General features: G+C 40.7%; 1 protein-coding gene across 2 annotated transcripts in view; it reads right to left on the reverse strand.

Moving 5' to 3' along the window:
* Positions 1-15,911, reverse strand: part of CDC123 (cell division cycle 123) — a 37,509-nt gene extending 21,598 nt beyond the window's left edge. The window contains exons 1-6 of one of the 2 annotated variants that reach the window (XM_057422424.1): positions 15,736-15,909; positions 14,686-14,757; positions 10,908-10,962; positions 10,077-10,109; positions 5,890-5,985; positions 4,841-4,947 (exon numbers count right to left, since the gene is read on the reverse strand). In XM_057422424.1, coding sequence (XP_057278407.1) covers positions 4,841-4,947; positions 5,890-5,985; positions 10,077-10,109; positions 10,908-10,962; positions 14,686-14,757; positions 15,736-15,809 — 437 coding nt within the window. In that variant the 5' untranslated portion in view covers positions 15,810-15,909. Of the gene's footprint in view, positions 1-4,840; positions 4,948-5,889; positions 5,986-10,076; positions 10,110-10,907; positions 10,963-14,685; positions 14,758-15,735 lie in introns of both variants that reach the window. The other variant, XM_057422425.1, reaches the window with a different exon arrangement.

The raw sequence follows: 15,911 nt of genomic DNA on the forward strand, positions 1-15,911 counted from the left end.
AGCACCAGATGGTCCAATAAATAATGAGTCAATTTACAACACTTAAGTTATCCTACTCTAAACACATTATCCCATTATCCCACTTAGTGCTTGTCAGGCCCCACCTGGAATACTGAGTTCAGTTTTGGTCCCTACACTACAAAAAGATGTGGACAGCGTGGAGAGAGTCCACAGAAGGGCCAAAAAGATGATCCCAGGACTCAGAAGCCATGTGAGGAAAGGCTGAGAGAACTGGGTTTGTTCAGACTGGAGAGAAGGTGGCTCAAGGGAGAACTTATCACCATGTTCCAGTATTTAAAAGGTGGCCACAAAGAACATGGAGACTTCCTTTTTACAAGGAGTCACATGGAAAAGATGGGGGTAATGGGCACAAGTTACCCTTGGGAGAATCCAACTGGACACAAGAGAAAATTTTTTCACAATGAGAACAAACATCCATTGGAATAATCTCCCCAGGAACTGGCAGATTCCCTAGCACTGGACACTTAAGATTCGGCTGGGACATGCTTTGCCTTGAAAGGCTGGACCAAATGATCCCTGAGGTCCGTTCCAACCTGGTATTCTATGATTCTATGCAGTGCACATTATTAGAAAACAGCTGTTCCTACATGTGACACATACTGCCCCTATACAATAAGTCAAAGGGCAATCCCTGAAAAAGTTCTTCTCTGCATTAGATTGCTTTTCAGCAAGGTTGAACTCACAGGACTTCTTATTTTACCTCTCCAGTTGTGATTATTAAACAACTGGGAAAATGACACTTTAGCATTCAAAAATCCCAATAGCAGCAGCTGCAGATTTAAAACATCCAGTATTGCCCTGTAGAACAGGAACAATCTCTGAAGTTTGACTAAACTTCCAAGGTTTATTAACAAGCCTGATACAACAACATGGTTATCTTATCATTGAAAGGTTATTACTTATCTATCATTAGAACTACTGCTAATATTTATACCAGTCTCAATGTAGGCAATCATGTTTTAACTAAATGCAGTCCACACTTTCCAACCATAAGGAAGAAAACTGTTCTAAACCAACACACTCCACAGGGCTTTAAGAGGATTTTTGTTCAAAAGAGGAGTTTCAATCACTTAACAGAAATCCCAATTAGAAGGGATTTTTTTTACATCACATATCCACAACATGAAGTTTTTGAAAGTCTACATTAAAACCTAAAAAGATAACACCACGCACAAGGTTTTTTTTGTGAACTCCGCTAAGTAAAATGCAGTGTTCACTTTGAAGCAGAAACAACACTGAGTACATTGAGTGCATTGCTCTGAAGTCTTTGTTAATTTATACAAAATTAACAAGGAGGAAAGTTAGCTCATTATTCTGAACATTTCAACCAACCAAAGTGTCAAAATCATGACAGAACCCAAGCATTTTAAATAGTCAAAGCTTATCTAGTCATCCTCAGTATATCTGCATGAAGGCCATGGTTTTTTAATGTTTGCTTAAGTTTTGCACAGCTGAAGCTGTCTTGGAACTTGAGACAGTTGAGAATTACAGCAAGGGCAGTTCCCTGACCTGAGCAACACAGAGATCAATACCAGATAAGCAAACGGGAAATGGGAGAGGAAGGAAGAGGAAAAGAAAGTGGTTTGTCTGAAGTCCACATCACTGGCAAAGCTGGATTAAGAAAGAGACCTTCAAATGGCTATCGCAAAGTTGTTCCCATATTATGACCCATGAAGTGGATTTTCAAGCTAATACAATTGAACAGAAAGCAAAACAACAACAAAATGGTATACAGCATCCCAGCTGTTATGCAGGGCAAGAAACTTTTAGACCATATTGAGTATTAATGAAATATGGTGCATTTAGCCTCCAAGTAGCTCTTCCAAGGGATTTAGATGTATTATATATCCAATTTCCATTTGTTCAGCACTTCAGGTTCCTATGCCAGATACATTTTTACTTTCTGCTTGCTAAGGATGAGGAAACTGGCAGCTAATCGATAGTATGATTAAGGAAGAGCACTGCTCTAATTCAGCAACAATCATTTCACTCTTGGCTGGGGACATTTTGTACAAATAACTTAGTAATTTAGAAATACCCTGCACAGATTGGCCAATGATACGTGCCTTAACCAAGTACAACATATTTGTAAAATATAAGATACATAGAGACCAAAGTGATTTTATCCATTACACGTGTTCTCCTAAGTACAACTTCCATTTAAAGTCATGGAAATACCAAGGCTGCACTGTTCATATTAACTCTATCCTGTCAAACCTCCCCCCCCCCCCCCCCAGATTTATACCAACATTAGATTAGAATTTACAGGAAGGGAAATAAATTCAACATCTCAAATGAAATTTAACCTTTAGATTAGGTGATGATCCCACAGTCTTGTCACAAGGTTTGCTTATTTATCACCCACTACCTGAGCTGTGCTATCTAGCAGTGTGTGTGGTCTTACCACACTGGAAAAGAAGTCTAAATGGATTGAGCTACTGCAATTTGAGGTGTTGTCTTTTTGCTAGAGGTTATTCTCCCACAGCAGGATCAGTGGAAGAGAGTGTGCCTGCTACAGGCTGCTCAGTCACTACCGTTTGCAATCTAGTGTGAACTTCAGATGAAATTACTGGTGGTTCAAGTTAACACCCATGCTGTGAAATCTCACAACACAGGAGCATTCATTGCTTCTACCACTAAGTCAGCACTGTCTGCAGCAGGCAAGGTGAATGGCTGAGGCACTAACTCTACCCGGTGTGAGATAAAACCTGACAGAAAATGCACTCATTTCAGTCTCAGTGAAGGTGGTTCAACCACCTCTATACCACAGAAAGAGCATAAAATAAGAGCACAAACACACACACAGAGCTGCCACATCTTCTAAATCAAGTGGTGCTTGCTAACCCCTGATTGTATTCCAAATTGATTAGAAAATGGTTAACCAAATAGGAATTCTCCAAGGAGCTCAGGGTACTTTCAGCTGAACCTCTTTATACATGAGGATAGTAGGATACAAAACCCATATTATTTGATATTCACAAAGGGATAATACAATGTGTATGATTCTTTTCACACCAGCACCCTCCCCCTGCCTTCACAGCCTGTTCCCCTGCACCTCATAATGTCATAGGTTAGATATAATGTAAAGCCTAGCACCAGAATTGGCCTGACTGTTGCTAGCACTCCATAAATTCAGAGGTAAGGATGAGGATGATGCTACCTATCATTTTTCTAATGTACCAACAAACTGGGGGGTGAGAAAAGTGTTATCAGAGTTGCAGGAATTAAAGAAGGCAGTTGCACCACATTTAATGCATCTGGTTTCACATTTTAGGCAAGACAATTCTTACCACATCATAAGCTACTTCACACAGGAAGTCACACCATAAGCTACTTCACATTCTATAAAGTACCTAGAAGGGCCCTGCATTTGACTGAGTCACTTAAATACTTAATATACTTAATATACTATATATACTTAATATAAATAAGCATTCAATAATTACTGGAAAACAATCTAATCCAAGCCATGGACTGGCCTTTGCTTTGAAATTCTGCTTTTCTGGGGGCTGGAGGGAAGGATAAAAAAATAGCATCAAGAAATTAAATTCCAATAATTTTCTTTCAGAAAAAAGGCTGTTTTTTAGAAATGAGTGACATGAATCACATGCAGGTACTCTAGGAAGAGTAAGTTCCTATACAATTACGCTCTCCTCATGCAAGCAGATAAAATAAACCCCAAGCACATTGTATTTGTTATTTTTACTGTAACCATTACCCACAGTCACAGTTCCTGGAGTGCATTTGTTCAAGACCTACAAGAACTTGGGTTCAGAAGAAGCTCTAGGAATACATTTGCAGAATTTTCAGGCATCTTCCAGGCAGCCATGACTTCAATTCAACAGCACAACACAAACTTCAACAGCTTCAAAATTTGAAAGGGACATGGCAAAGTAACATTGTATTACCATGAGAAACAGCAACAATATGGTAAGTAGGAACAAGTAAATGCCAAAAGGGGTGGGAAAGCAAACACCTGTACAACCAAGATTAAAACATCACTTTCTGTGGAAAGCAACTCAGAAAAATGGTCTTAGTCCATAGTGTCATTTTGCAGGCACTACTTTAATATCACCATAGAATGGTTTGGGCTGGAAGGGGCCTTAGAGCTCATCCAGTTCCAGCCCCCTGGCACAGGCAGGGACACCTTCCTCTAGAGCAGGTTGCTCCAAGCCCCGTCCAATTGAGGCTTCAACACTTCCGGGGATTGGGCAGCCACAGCTTCTCTGGGCAACCTGGGCCAGCGCCCCACCACATTCACAGGGAAGAACTTTCTAATATCTAATCTAAATCTCCCCTCTGCAGTTTAAAGCTATTTCCCCTTGTCCTAATATCTTCCTCTATTGATTTTACTCATTTGCATATTAAAACCAAGAGAATTAATAGAATAATAAAACAGAGGCTGCTCCTCTCCTGTTGACTGAAGCTAGGTAAACAATTCTGGTTTACCAGGAGAGACTCACCCTCAGCAAGTAACAGTGAAGATAATTTGCCTTGCAATTCTCCACACTAAATTGGACTAAATTGCCTTGCAATTCTCCACACTGGCATTAATCTTTGCACCATGGAGGGAGACAAAGGAAGGAAGGAAGTAAGGGGTGGGGAAACTTCAAAGAACATCTAACTTATTACCATATCTAAAACATATTACAGCCCCTGAATAACTTTTAAACATGAACATGTATGTTTGTATCTGGTATTTACCATTGCTGTACATACAGTAAAGAGTAAGATCTTTCAAAAGAATAGAAAAGTTACTTTTAGAGGGTTGGTGGGTTTTTTGTCTGGTTGTGTATAAGACTGCTAGAAATCTACTTACGGCTGAGTGAGGTCACGAGTGATGAAGTCTGAACTCTTGAAGAGGAGGAAGATGTCACTGAGAGCTTTACATTTCAAAGAACTGTTCATTGCTATCCAGTAGGCATCCTAAACAAAAAAGGAGATTATCCAAAATGCATCTTAACTAGAAGGAATGCAAGCTGCAGATCTAGCTACATATTATACAGTATTTGAAATACAGGCAGAAGATTATTTCATGTTGAGGAAAACTTCACTTGCTGAAGTTTATATTACAAGACACAGAATAGTTATTGCTTTTCTTATAAATACTCCATTTGAAGCAGATCAAATTCACTTAAAAAAACAAGTTTTGCCTTCCTGTTCCAGGCACTTCCTTGGAATGCTTGACTGAACACAAGTTTCCCTTGAGAATATGATACAAACACATTTGGGTGCATCCATCCTTAAGGTATAGCTAAGAGTACCAAATATACCTAAAGGGAATCACAGAATGGTTTGGGTTGTAAAGGACCTTAAGATTATTTAGTTCAACCCCCTGACACAGGCAGGGACACCTTACACTAGACTATGTCACTCAAGGCTCTCTCCAACCTGGCCTTAAACACTGCCAGGGATGGAGCATTTACCACTTGCTTGGGCAACCTGCTCCAGTGTCTCACCACCCTCACAGTAAATAACTTCTTCCTTATATCCAATCTAAACTTCCCCTGTTTTATCACTTTTTTTTTTTTTTTTAAATGTGGTGGTTTTAATCTTTATCCCAGGCAAAGTTTCCAGCCAGTATCCTCAATGAGAAGAGTCTGACCATCATACTCTTATCTGTGACAAGGACACGGGGTTTTATGTAAGAAAGCCAGTGCTGTCTTGCATCAGCCTCACCAAACAGTGCACCATTTAGCTCTAATCCACCAGAACAATTTGCTCTATCATGCTTCACTGATATCTTGTCTATCACTTCTTCCTTCATCACTACACTCTTCTACTTTCCAGTACATTAAGATAAAACAAATAATCAGAAAAAGCCTCATGATAACATCTGTTCCAAGTTTTGGGAATCAGCATTCTTACCCTTGGAGCACTCCAGTTAAGTTTAGGAAAAACACTACCATCCAAGGAACTTATTGCTTCTTCAACTTTAGCTGTGAACTCAGGAAATTCGGGTGCCTGTACAAAGAACAACAACAAAAGTATCAGTTTCAATATATTTAATAGTGAAAAAAAATCCAAATACCATTAGAAATACATATTATAGAAGGAATAAATATGTCCAAAATAAGGAAACAAGAACCCCCTTAAAATAATGTATTTGTAGAAGTAAATCACTTAAGAACCAACTCTGACACATTCAATCACAGAAAACTGAAAATATGTCTCCAGTTCTCTCATTACTGGAAGATTCCATGAACTTCAGGGAAAACCCAAAACTTTGTAACATTCATCATGAAAGCTGCAATAGCTGCAAATATGCAAATCAAATAAACAGACCTTAAACACATACCTATTGGTTTATACCTGATCATGTATACAAATAAGATCTAAAAAGATTTAAAAGCAAGAAAACTTTCAAAAATAGTTTGTTAGAATTAAGCATCTCTTAAAAAATATAAAATACAAATATTGTAGTATTTTGTCAAATTATTAAAAGGTAGAAAGAGATAATTACTGTTTTGTAATAGTTCTTCAGTTGCATTTACAAGCACAGTAAGAGAGCAGAAGTAAATAATTCATAGACAATTTGAGTGACAGCTCCTAATTTAGGCTTTAGTTTTACAAAATAATATTAGCAATACTTTAATCAGCTCTCATATTAGGTCTTAAAGTAGCCCCTTAACAATATATTGCATCAAAACAGAGAACATGCGCAAAGGTATGGGTTGGATTAGAAAACCTTGTCTTGTAAAGACCATTTTCAATATTGTAAATATAAGAGGAAAAAAGAAACTCCTCAGGATACAGTAAACTCCACTCTGAATGTGGTGCAGTAGAAAAAAAAAACCAGACTGCTGACCTTTAAAATAATATGAAAGGATTTCCGGTATATGTTAAGAGACTTTTCATGTAACAGGATTTATAACAAGTATACAAGAACACTGCTTCTGGCTGAGTGTTCTGAAACTCAAAGATAACTTCTAGGCTAAAGCTAATTGATATCTTTAAACCAAAGCAGCCCTCATAGCCTCACAAGTGACCAGAAAAGTTCATACATTTGGTATTTCCTTTCTGCAGGCCCCCCAAATGCAGACACTTAAGAAAGCACTCTCGCATTTTAGCACAATGACCCAGATTGAACTTCAAACTGTCTGAACCTTTCCTTAGTACATTACCTGGTCTCCACTGAGAAACTACACCTGAAAAACTGAAAGAGAACTTCTCTTATTTACTTTATTTTCAGAGCTTCAGTCAGTTCTAGAAATTGCGAGAAGTAAGACCCTTCATCCACTGCATTCTGATCCAATTGCCTCTCGTTTTGACCCAAGTCAGGAGTCACACTATATATGTAATAAAAGCAGATTCTAAACTTCCCTGGGGAAATGTTACGTCATGTCATCATCATGTCATTTGGTTAATACAAGTGAAGAAATATAAACAAGAGGACAGCTCCAAGGCTGCATAAACAAGCTGGATTCTATCATTCCCTAAATTCTAAATGCCTAGCTTTGCAACCATCAATATTAATGCATGGTTTTTTAAACACAGATTTTTTTTATAATCCTACCTGCTAATTCTTCATCAGAACACACACAGGGAAACAAGTTCTACCTGGCAACTCAGGCAGGTCTTCAAATCAGAATAATCACAACCACAGCCCACTGTATTGCTCCCTGAGCCAAGAAACCAATGCCAATATAACCTGGGATTTATCATCAGTAAGATATGAATGAATGACAGTGAACACAGAACAGCAGTCTCCAGCCTGTCCCACTCTTCTTTACACTTTATGTTCCCTATTGTCTCCCTGTTCAGCTTACATATCACTACTTCACAGAATCACAGACTGGTTTGGGCTAGAAGGGACCTAAAAACTCATCTGGTTCCAACCCCCTGCCATGGGCAGCAGCACCTTCCACTAGAGCAGGTTCCTCCAAGCCCCATCCAACCTGGCCTTGAACACTGCCAGGGATGGGGCAGCCACAGCTTCGCTGGGCACCCTGTGCCAGCGCCTCACCAGCCTCACAGTGATCTACTTGATCCATTCTCATCTGTTATGGTAACTCCAGATGCAGCTCCCCAGCCTTCTGCATTCTGCACAGGTCATTTCTTCACTCTCTTCAACACTTTCAAAACGGTAACAGTCAACACTTAAAAGCACTGAAAACTATTTCCATTCACTCCCTGGCAGTCCCTAGTTTTCAGGCAGAGAAAGCATATTTGCCATGATGGAGTCATCAGAGTGATCATTTACCAAGTTTGTAAGATAAAGAGTATATTGTGAAATTCTACTTTCAAGAGCCTGTTTCTTTGTGTAGGTGTATTTTTGGAGGATTTCTTTTATGCCATGGGCATAAACCATAGAATAACAGATCAACTAGGTTGGAAAATGTTCATTATTAATCATTTCCAAAGGTACAGGTTTGGCAAAAGACAAAGCCCTACCAGTCTCTGAACAAGAGCCACCCTGGAGGCCAAAACACTCCTTCCTCTGCCCATGTTTTACTGCTGAGCATCATGCTATAGGGTATGGAATATCCCCTAAGACAATTCAGGTCAGCTGTCCTGACTCTGTCCTCTCTCCTCTTGCCTATCCCTGCTGGAGAGGGGCATGGAGCAGAGCAGGAAAAAAAGAAAGCTTTGATGCTATGCAAGCACTGTTCAATAACAGCTAAAAGTTAACTCCATCGCAGCCAGCCCCAGTAAAGGTAATGTCTTTAGCCGTAAAACTGCAATCCTTACAATGCTTACATAGCTAAACCGAAACCACTTAGCCTGTACCCTGGGTGCCATACCTCTTGATAACGTATTTCCTTATCATGTTGTACACTATAATGAAACCTGATTCAAAAGTTTGATATTTCTTCAGCTGCATTAACATGAATTTGCAAAAGGTAAGCCAGATACCAAAATCCTTGTTCTGACTAATTTACAATCGAAAGCATCTACTTTCTCAAAGATTAGATCTTTGAACTGAAGCTATTAGCATGTGCAAATCTGGCATGAAATAGTTTTATAATCTAGGCTATAAATTCTGTTCTAGCATACATACGACTCAGAGCAGGGCTGTGCTTATATTGCACCTAATCCAATGTGACCAATTCAACACTGTTGAGCTGGAATACACTCAGCTGAAACACACTGAAATAACAGTACCAATGACAGACAAGTGACACAAGTACATTAACTCTGAAGATGATAGCACAAGAGCAAGTTTCAAAAAAGATGTAAAAGATGAGATTGTTCAGCCTGAAGAAGAGAAGGCTTTGAGGAGACCTTAGAGCAGCTTCCAGTGCCTAAAGCGGCCAACAAGAGACCCAGAGAGGGACTTTTTACAAGGGTCTGCAGGGATAGAACAAAGGGGAATGGCGATAAACTGACAGAGGGGAGATTTAGATTAGACATTAGGAAGAAGCTCTTCCCTGAGAGGGCGGTGAGGCATTGGCACAGGGTGCCAAGAGAAGCTGTGGCTGCCCCACCCCCAGCAGTGTTTAAGACCAGGTTGGAAGGGGCTTGAAGCAACCTGCTCTAGTGGAAGGTGTCTCTGACCAGGGTAAGGGTCTGGAACTTCATGAGCTTTAAGGCCTCTTCCAACCTAAACCATTCTATGATTCTACCATCAAAAAAGCCTCGTTGGAATCAGTCATGATCCTGATTCTAAGCCAGACACAGTGAAAGGAAAGTAAAAAAAAAAAAAAAATAATATAGAAAGAAGGAGAAAATAGTGGCACAGCACAGGTGTAAGAGCAGATTTGAAAATTGAGCTGCAGGGGCTTTATTTTTTCTGCATCCAATCTGATTAAGTAATTGGGAGATATTCAGAGTGGTGAAAATGAAAGACAGCTATATTTAGAGCCAACCCCAGTTCATTTCCTATAGTCTAACAAGTGTGTGATTGTTGGGGATGAAGAAAAGCATTTTATTTTTAGTTAAACAAAATTAAGCCAGCAAAACTTTTTTGAAGTTACATACATCCACACTGCCATCTGTCTAGAATGGTCTGAAGAACATTAAATACAGCATCAGGTATCTCTAACTGGCAACAAGTTTGTATCACGAGGTTGCAGAAAGGGTACTGCTGGCAAATCCATGTGTTAGGGCCTTACCTTAAGTGTTGTAGTATTCTCATCATCTGACCACTGTTCAAAATAAGAACAAATCAAAGGTTACTTGTCTCCTGAGCTCCTTTATCATTTATGAGAACATCAGAATTCATCTAGCTTCCTAAAAGCTAGATGTAGATCAAATCATAGCCCTGGGGCTCCAGCAGCATAACATCACAATCCTCCAGTTATGACAGCTGCAAATTAAGACAGGAAAAATGCTGTATATTCATCGAAGTACTATTCTAAAGTATGGATAAGAGAAGACAACTGTGTATTTTAATTGTGATTTCTATCACAGACTTGGATGTCTCAGAACTCCACAGCTTTCCCTGCCTAAAGCCTGTCTCCAGCACTTCCATCCTTGGACAATTGACCCATCAGTTTCAGTTATATTTCTTTTTCATCCCATTTTGTACCTTCTGTCACTTTTTACTTATATTTTTCAGCATTTTTCTTCTGGAATACCCTTATGAGCTATTATTGCCACAGACACTTTAACCGTCTCTTGAAATAACTCCTCCAAATGTTGTACTCCTATTTTTTCAGGGCACGAAATGGCATTAAGTTCAGTTCCAACATCCTTCAACATTATCTACTCATTATTACAAACACAATTATCAAGAAATAATAAAAAGGCAGTCTTTGTGAAAGAGCACAGAAACATTTTAAACCTTCCATGACAGCATAAATAATGTTCTTAAGTTTCTCAAGGCAACTACCACAATTATTCTTTCTGTGAAGCACTCTCCTCACCTATAAGTTACATAGAAAAGGTTACACATTCATACTTTTTCTCAAGAGACTTGGCATTAAGTTGCATTTTATACTGACCTGTATTTCCTCTGCATCATCACTCACCTCCTGAGCATGACTGGGTGGATCTTCTCTGAAACAAAAAATAAGCAGGGAAAAAAAAAAATTAGGCACTGGAGTTTCACTTGACCATATCATAGAACCATAGAACAGCTTGGGCTGGAAAGGACCTTAAGATCATCTAGCTCCTACCCACTTTGCCATGGGGAGAGATGCCTTGCGCTAGACCAGGTTGCCCAAGGCTCTCTCCAACCTGGCCTCGAACACTGCCAGGGATGGAGCATTTACCACTTGTTTGGGCAACCTGTTCCAGTGTCTCACCACCCTCACTGTAAAGAACTTCTTCCTTATATCTAACCTGAACTTCCCCTGATTAAGTTTAAACCACTTCCCCTTGTTCTATCACTACAGTCTGTGATGAAGCGTCCCTCTCTGGCATCCTTGTAGGTCCTCATCAGATATTGGAAGGCTGCTATGAGGCAGCATCTACCAGCTGCAGATCTCAAATATTTCTGCAGGAAGAATAAGCCTCAAAGTCCCTGGCAGAGAAAAATCAGAGCAAGCCAGTACAGAGAACTGAAAACCAAGAACCCTGGCATTAGGCTTGGGCCCTACCCAACACACTTTGCTGCTTTCAAATTAGCAGATCACATCTTTTCAAATTAGCAGATCACTGAAAATGCCTCAACTGAAGCTTTTCAACTCCCTATGAATGATTCTTTTCCAACTTTACTGTACTCTGACAGAAGCAGAAATTAAACTTTCATTTAAATTCTGCTTTGCCTCCATATTCCTTTCCAAGTAAAAATTCATTAAACTTTAGTTTCAGATGTTGATCTGTGAATTTCTGGTTCTGAAGAGAAAACATCCTCCCACCCTACATAACAAAAAGATTCTAATAACATAGCTCTTAGCTTCTTCCTGAAAAGTTCCTTTTTCTACACAGATGGGATAGTTACAAAACAAGAAAGCACTTGACTGCAAATATTCTCTTGAAGTTTTAGGTGACATCTGAAGTTCTTTCATACAACTGAGTGTGAAGACGTTAAAGGAGAAGACCATGCTTTTGAAGACTTATTCAGCAAGTCAGTATAGAAAACAGCTTAAGTTCAAATGTAGGTCTCAACTCTTCAACAAGCAAAGTCTCTGCAGCCCCTTAATGTACTTCTATAGGAATTAAACTATCTATTCAGTTTTTGAGATCTAGAGCTCAGATACTGGTTCACTGAAGATTAAAAGAGATCATGGCCTTGAATGCCGTATCACATTCACTTCTAGCTAAGAAAGTTCAACTAAGAGAAAAACTGGTTTTTAAAAGGGATTTTCAATTGGAAGCATGTTAAGAAGCATAATTTAAGTCAATTCTCCAGCTGTTCATTATTGGACTGAAGAGAGCCCAAAATGTTTGCATAACACAGCTGTAAAGTCAGTTGCAGCTTTTCTGAAGGCTTATTGAAAAATAAATAGCTGCTGCTAAAGAAGTTGCACAATTCCGCAGAAGCAGGTGACAAAATTGCTTCTTATCCAAAATGGTTTAAAAACAATTTGCCCTGGGTTCAGCACTAGCAGCCATTTTTCTCCTTCTTAATAGCTGGTGCAGTGCTGTGTTTTTCACTTTCAGCCTGGGAACAACACTGATAAAACCGATGTTTTTAGTTGTCGCTAAATAATGATTACTCTAACCAAGAACTTTTTGAGTCTCATGCTCTGCCAGGGAGGAAGGGAAACCAGGAGGAAGCAGAGACAGGACACCTGACCCAAACTAGCCAAAGAGGTATTCCATGCTATAGCATGTCATGCCTACTATATAAACTGGGGGCAGTTACCCGGAAGGGTTAGATTGCTGCTCAGGCCGGGCTGGGTCTGTCGGCGGGTGGTGAGCAGTTGTATTCTCTTCCCTTGTTATTTTCCTTATCATTATTATTATTGGTGGTAGCAGTAGTGATTTGTGTTATACCGTAGTTACTGGACAGCTCTTATCTCAACCTGTGGGAGTTACCTCTGGGAGCTGGGGGAGGAAGATGGGGGTGAGTGAGTGAGGGACTGCATGGTTCTGAGTTACAGGCTGGGCTTAAACCACAACACGGTTTTCTGGATTCCTTTTATTAAAATAAAAAAAATAAAAAAAATAAAAGACCTTTCATCTTTCCAGGGTGTTTAAAAAGCTTCAGTTTCAAACAAATTGATTCCAGAGAAATTAGATATGACTCCCTTACACTCACAGCCTAATTGGTTGCTCTGTGAGAGGTAAACTACCAGTTAGGAAATGATGGAGTGGGACTGATTTCTGAGTCTGATCATTAGCAAGGTGTTGCATGCAGTAATCATTGTACAAGGAAGCCATACAGTGAGATTCTAAGCAGAAGACAAAGAACAAAGCCTGGGTTCTTACCAACTGTTTCAATATCTATTCACCTCATTCTTCTTCATTCAAAATCTTGGCATAGGAATACATACATACAGGACATTCAGCCTTGCCATATGCACAGATTATGTGTATGCAAACAATTATATGAACTCAGTAATTACTAGGATTCTATAGATAGCATCCAAAGCGACTTTGATAGGGTCAAGAGGTGGGCCAGTGCAAACTACATGAAGTTCAACAAGACCAAGTGCAAGGTCCTGTGCCTGGGTTGGGGCAACCCCAAGCACAAAAACAGGATGGGAGGAGCATGGATTGAGAGCAACCCGAGGAGAAGGACTTGGGGGTGCTGGTTGATGAAAAGCTCAACATGACCAACAATGTGCGCTTGCAGCCCAGAAACTAACAGTGTCCTGGGCTGCATCCCAAGAAGTATGACCAGCAGGTCAAGGGAGAAGATTCTCCCCCCACTACTCCGCTCTCATGACATACCTCCTGCAGTCCTGTGCCCAGCTCTGAGGTCCCCAACAAGGATGTAGACCTGCTTGAGCAAGTCCAGAAGAGGCCACGAAGATGATCCAAGGGCTGGAGTACATCTACTATGGAGACAGGCTGAGAGTTGGGCTTGTTCAGCCTGGAGAAGAGAAGACTACAAGGAACCCCAAAGGGTGCCTGCAACAGAACTGGAAAGGGACTTTTTACAAGCCACGTAAGGATAGGATAAGGGGGAATGGCCTCAAGCTGATAGAAGGGACATTTAGATTAGATGTTAGGAAGATATTCTTTACTATGAGGGTGGTGAGACACTGGATCAGGTTACCAAAAGTGGTGAATGCTCCTACTGCAGCAGTGTTCAAGGCCAGGTTGGACAGGGCTTGGAGCAGCCTGGTCTAGTAGAAGGTGTCCCTGCCTATGGCAGGGGGTTGGAACTAGATGATGTTTAGGGCCCCTTCCAAATCAAACCATTCTATGATTCTATGATATTGAGAATAAAACTCACTTTACTCCTGAGTAAGAGGATAAAGTCACTTTACCCCTGGATAAGGCAGCAGGCACATGAGTGGTGTGGGAGATATCAAGCCTCTGAACTGAGCTAACCATATCAAAGCAACAAGAGCAAACCAGCAGACTAGGCACCTAAGAGACTGGTAAACTCCACAAGGAAAGACAGGGGAAAAAAAAGAAAGAACCACTTGGTCTAGACTGAATACATAACATAGATTTTAGGTTCCGCATCAGTCGTTTTACTGAAAGAAAGTCGTTTTACTGACAGCACCAGCTTGCTCACATGCTCATACAGTATGAGCTTTACTGCAGCCAGACTAGTCAAATTTTAATAAATTATTATGCAAGATATGTGTAAACAAAATAGTGCTGTGACTATATCAAATAGTATTACTAGTTGGAGGGTAGGGGGAAAACACTCTTTACCTTCCAGAAACCACAAGTGTTCCATCATCCAGTAAATATTCTTTCACATTGTCTGGTAGGGGAAGTATCACACTAGAAGAAACATAAGAATTTCTTTAATCACTTATTTGTTAAAATAATCACAAGAGTTTAATATAAATAATTTATTTTAATACATCGCCTCTCAATAATGGTATGCTTTATTCTCTAACACTACGAAAAAAAAATATTTCTCTGTCTGCCCTCTCACTCCTTCCCACAAATCAATGCCCATTTTCCCTCCAGGAAAGGAGAGGAGAAGGAGGCAAAAATTTTAAATTAAATGCACAAAAGAGCCACATTCCTTCAAAACTCTTAAGAAACTCCAAGAAAGAGTGCGTTTGGCCCATGAGAAGTGGACATCTTGCTCAATCTAAAGGTTTCCCTTCCAGATCCAAACCAAAACTTGCATATACCACCTGAATGTTCCAAAAATGCAGAACTGCCACTACACTTATCAAACATACACATGTGCTACACTCTACAAACCATAAAAGATTAAATGCTTTGTTTACTAACAGTCTTTTTGATCCAACAGGGCAATGATCTGAAGCTTGACTTCCCTGAGTTACTGCCAGTTCTCATAACCATTTCCTAACCGGCAGCAACAGCTTAGAAACTGCAGAATTTGCTACAGCTTCCAGAAATACACAGAAACATGAAGTGAATCACTTGGTTTGGGTGTGCTCAGCCTCAGTTCCTTTGAGGACCCAAGTGTGAACAGCTTGGTCCTACCAGGAGAGCTGGGAGCACCGAGTCTGGCCCCCCAAAAAACCCCTCAGGGTATAAGAAGATCCCCACTCCTGGGACTCCAGCTGACAGCTCCACCAAGCCTTCCCCACCTCCAGCCCAGCTCTGCCCCACGCAGGTCCCCCTCTAACTCACCCAATCCTACCACGACACACGCTTATTTCCAACACGACCCAAGGCAGACCAGCCCCACACATCTCCTCACCTTCACCCCACACACTCCTCTCCCGGCCTAGGCCTGCACCCAGCCCAGCCCCACACTGCATCCTTCGCTCCCCTCACCTGCGGATGGTGACGGCCCGGAAGAGCGGGTACCACACGGAGAACTGGCAGTGCACCACCTGCTCCTTCTTCATCCTCCCCCTCAACCCGAACCGGCCCGGCTCGCCCTGACCCGCACCGCTTCTACCCCGCTGATCCCGGAAGCTCCTGATCCACCCGGAACCTCTCCCGCTGCT

Source organism: Pezoporus wallicus, unplaced genomic scaffold (assembly GCF_028554395.1).
Source record: "Pezoporus wallicus isolate ANWC-B61680 ecotype Strahan unplaced genomic scaffold, APGP_CSIRO_Pwel_v1 contig_3058, whole genome shotgun sequence".
NCBI lineage: Eukaryota > Metazoa > Chordata > Aves > Psittaciformes > Psittacidae > Pezoporus > Pezoporus wallicus.